Below are 2002 nucleotides of genomic sequence, written 5' to 3'. Positions count from 1 at the left end.
CAATTACGTTAAAAAAAACTGCCATCACATGGACTGAATCAATCCAAGACATCCTATCACACAAATAGACATGAACTACATCATAACTTTCATTACAATTCAACAAAATTTAAACAATACATTGGGTAATACCGAAATATCCTATATCTCCCCTTACTAGGCTGAGATTAGACTCACCTAATGAGTATGATGTAGATATAGGATATAGGATATCTCAGTATATTATAGGGAATCGCTCAGGTAGATGCTCGGTAGCAGTGCAGAAAACAGGGACACAGACACTGGATTCCACACAAGTTCAGGCTTTATTCACTTGCAGTGCCTTAACTGCCTTTGCAAAGGTACAAATAACCAAAACAAAAGCCTTCTCGGCTGAGAACTAACTTAAACATAAGAAAACTGTTACCTGATTATACAGGTGCTTGGCTACCGGACTCCCGTCTTGGAGGCAACAAAGGGTGGCAACAATAGGTTTGGTCTGGACAGTTCAGCTCTGTCAGTGTGGTGCCACACCCCTAGTCCTCACACACAGACTATATTAGGCCTAGATTACACAGCTGACCTCCCTGGTGTGGGTCTTTACCATACACCCTTTAGCTGCCTGGCTGGAACATACCTGTCTTCCCAGACCACACCCTTCACTCTCTCACAATATTTTGCATTTTAATGGATGGTAATGAAATTATGTTTTATTTCAGTTCCATTTTAGTTATAAAAACCCCAAGTGAAGACCATGTTATTGTTCATTCACCAGATCTCAGACTTATACAATATTTCCTGTACGGCTTTCCCAATGTCTTTATTCCTCAGACTGTATATAATGGGGTTGATCAAAGGAGTAAGCACAGTATATAGCAGGGAGAGTATCTTACTCAAGGGGATTGTAAGATTTGGGAAAATATAAATACTGAACATGGTCCAGTAGAATATGGAGACCACAATGAGGTGGGAGCTACAGGTGGAGAAGGCTTTCTGTCTACCAGTACTGGATGGGATCCTTAAGACTGCCCGAACAATAGACGTATAAGATAATACAACAGTCGTGGATGGGATTAATACAACTACAACCCCTATAACATAAATCTGTATGTGGATAATGAAGGTGTCTGAACAGGAAAGTTCTAGTAAGGGGACAAGGTCACAGAACACATGGTCAATGACATTGGGCCCACAAAATATAAGTTTTGCAGTTTTTATGATAAGTATCAGAATAATAGAAAATCCAAGTAACCAACAAGTAATAGACAATATCACACAATGTCCACTTGTCATGATGGTGGAGTAACGGAGGGGATTACAGATGGCCACATATCTATCATAGGACATCACAGCCAGAAGAAGACACTCAGAAGCTTCGGAGCCACAAAAAAAATAAAGCTGAGTGATACAGTCAATAAGAGTAATGGCCGCCCCATTATTCAGTAGGACGTGGAGCAAGTTGGGAACAATATCTGTGATCACCACAATGTCACTGATGGAGAGTTGTGAGATGAAGAAGTACATTGGAGTGTGGAGGATCTTACTGGTGGACACCAGGGTGATGATCAGGAGGTTCCCACATATTGTCCCACAGTAAATTACAGAAAAAAGACCAAACAGAAACATTCTTAAATCTTGGCTGACTTGAAATCCTAAAAGGTAAAACTCAGTGACCTCAGTCAGATTCTTCTCCTCCATGTAATACAAATAATATTTTATGTTGTAATAATTAACTAAAACAAGAATTTGCCATACCTAAAGGGTTAAACGCTGATGTTCTTGGCAGAAATATCAGTATAAAAATATATGAGAAATAAATATTGTTAAATGATTTTAGATACATGGAGAGGAATCTTAAGCAATCTGTCTTATGTTTTTAGACAGATATTTTCCATTAATCCTTTTTATTGCTTACTGTATCATTTCTGTGGTGATATTAATATTCAGATTGTAAAGAAAAGTCTCAAAAAGCAAAAGCCGGCAGCCGAGATGTTGTGAGGCCATAAGATCCATGAACGCGAGC

At 39.0% G+C, this 2002-nt stretch overlaps 1 protein-coding gene across 1 annotated transcript; it reads right to left on the bottom strand.

The window, feature by feature from the left end:
- Positions 1–747: 747 nt before the first annotated feature.
- Positions 748–1677, bottom strand: LOC142202274 (olfactory receptor 11L1-like). The gene has a single exon (XM_075272333.1). It carries the CDS (start codon positions 1675–1677, stop codon positions 748–750), a length of 930 nt encoding a protein of 309 aa, XP_075128434.1.
- Positions 1678–2002: the final 325 nt, after the last annotated feature.

This window comes from Leptodactylus fuscus, chromosome 5 (assembly GCF_031893055.1).
Source record: "Leptodactylus fuscus isolate aLepFus1 chromosome 5, aLepFus1.hap2, whole genome shotgun sequence".
NCBI lineage: Eukaryota > Metazoa > Chordata > Amphibia > Anura > Leptodactylidae > Leptodactylus > Leptodactylus fuscus.
This window is presented reverse-complemented; position numbering and strand designations above follow the sequence as displayed.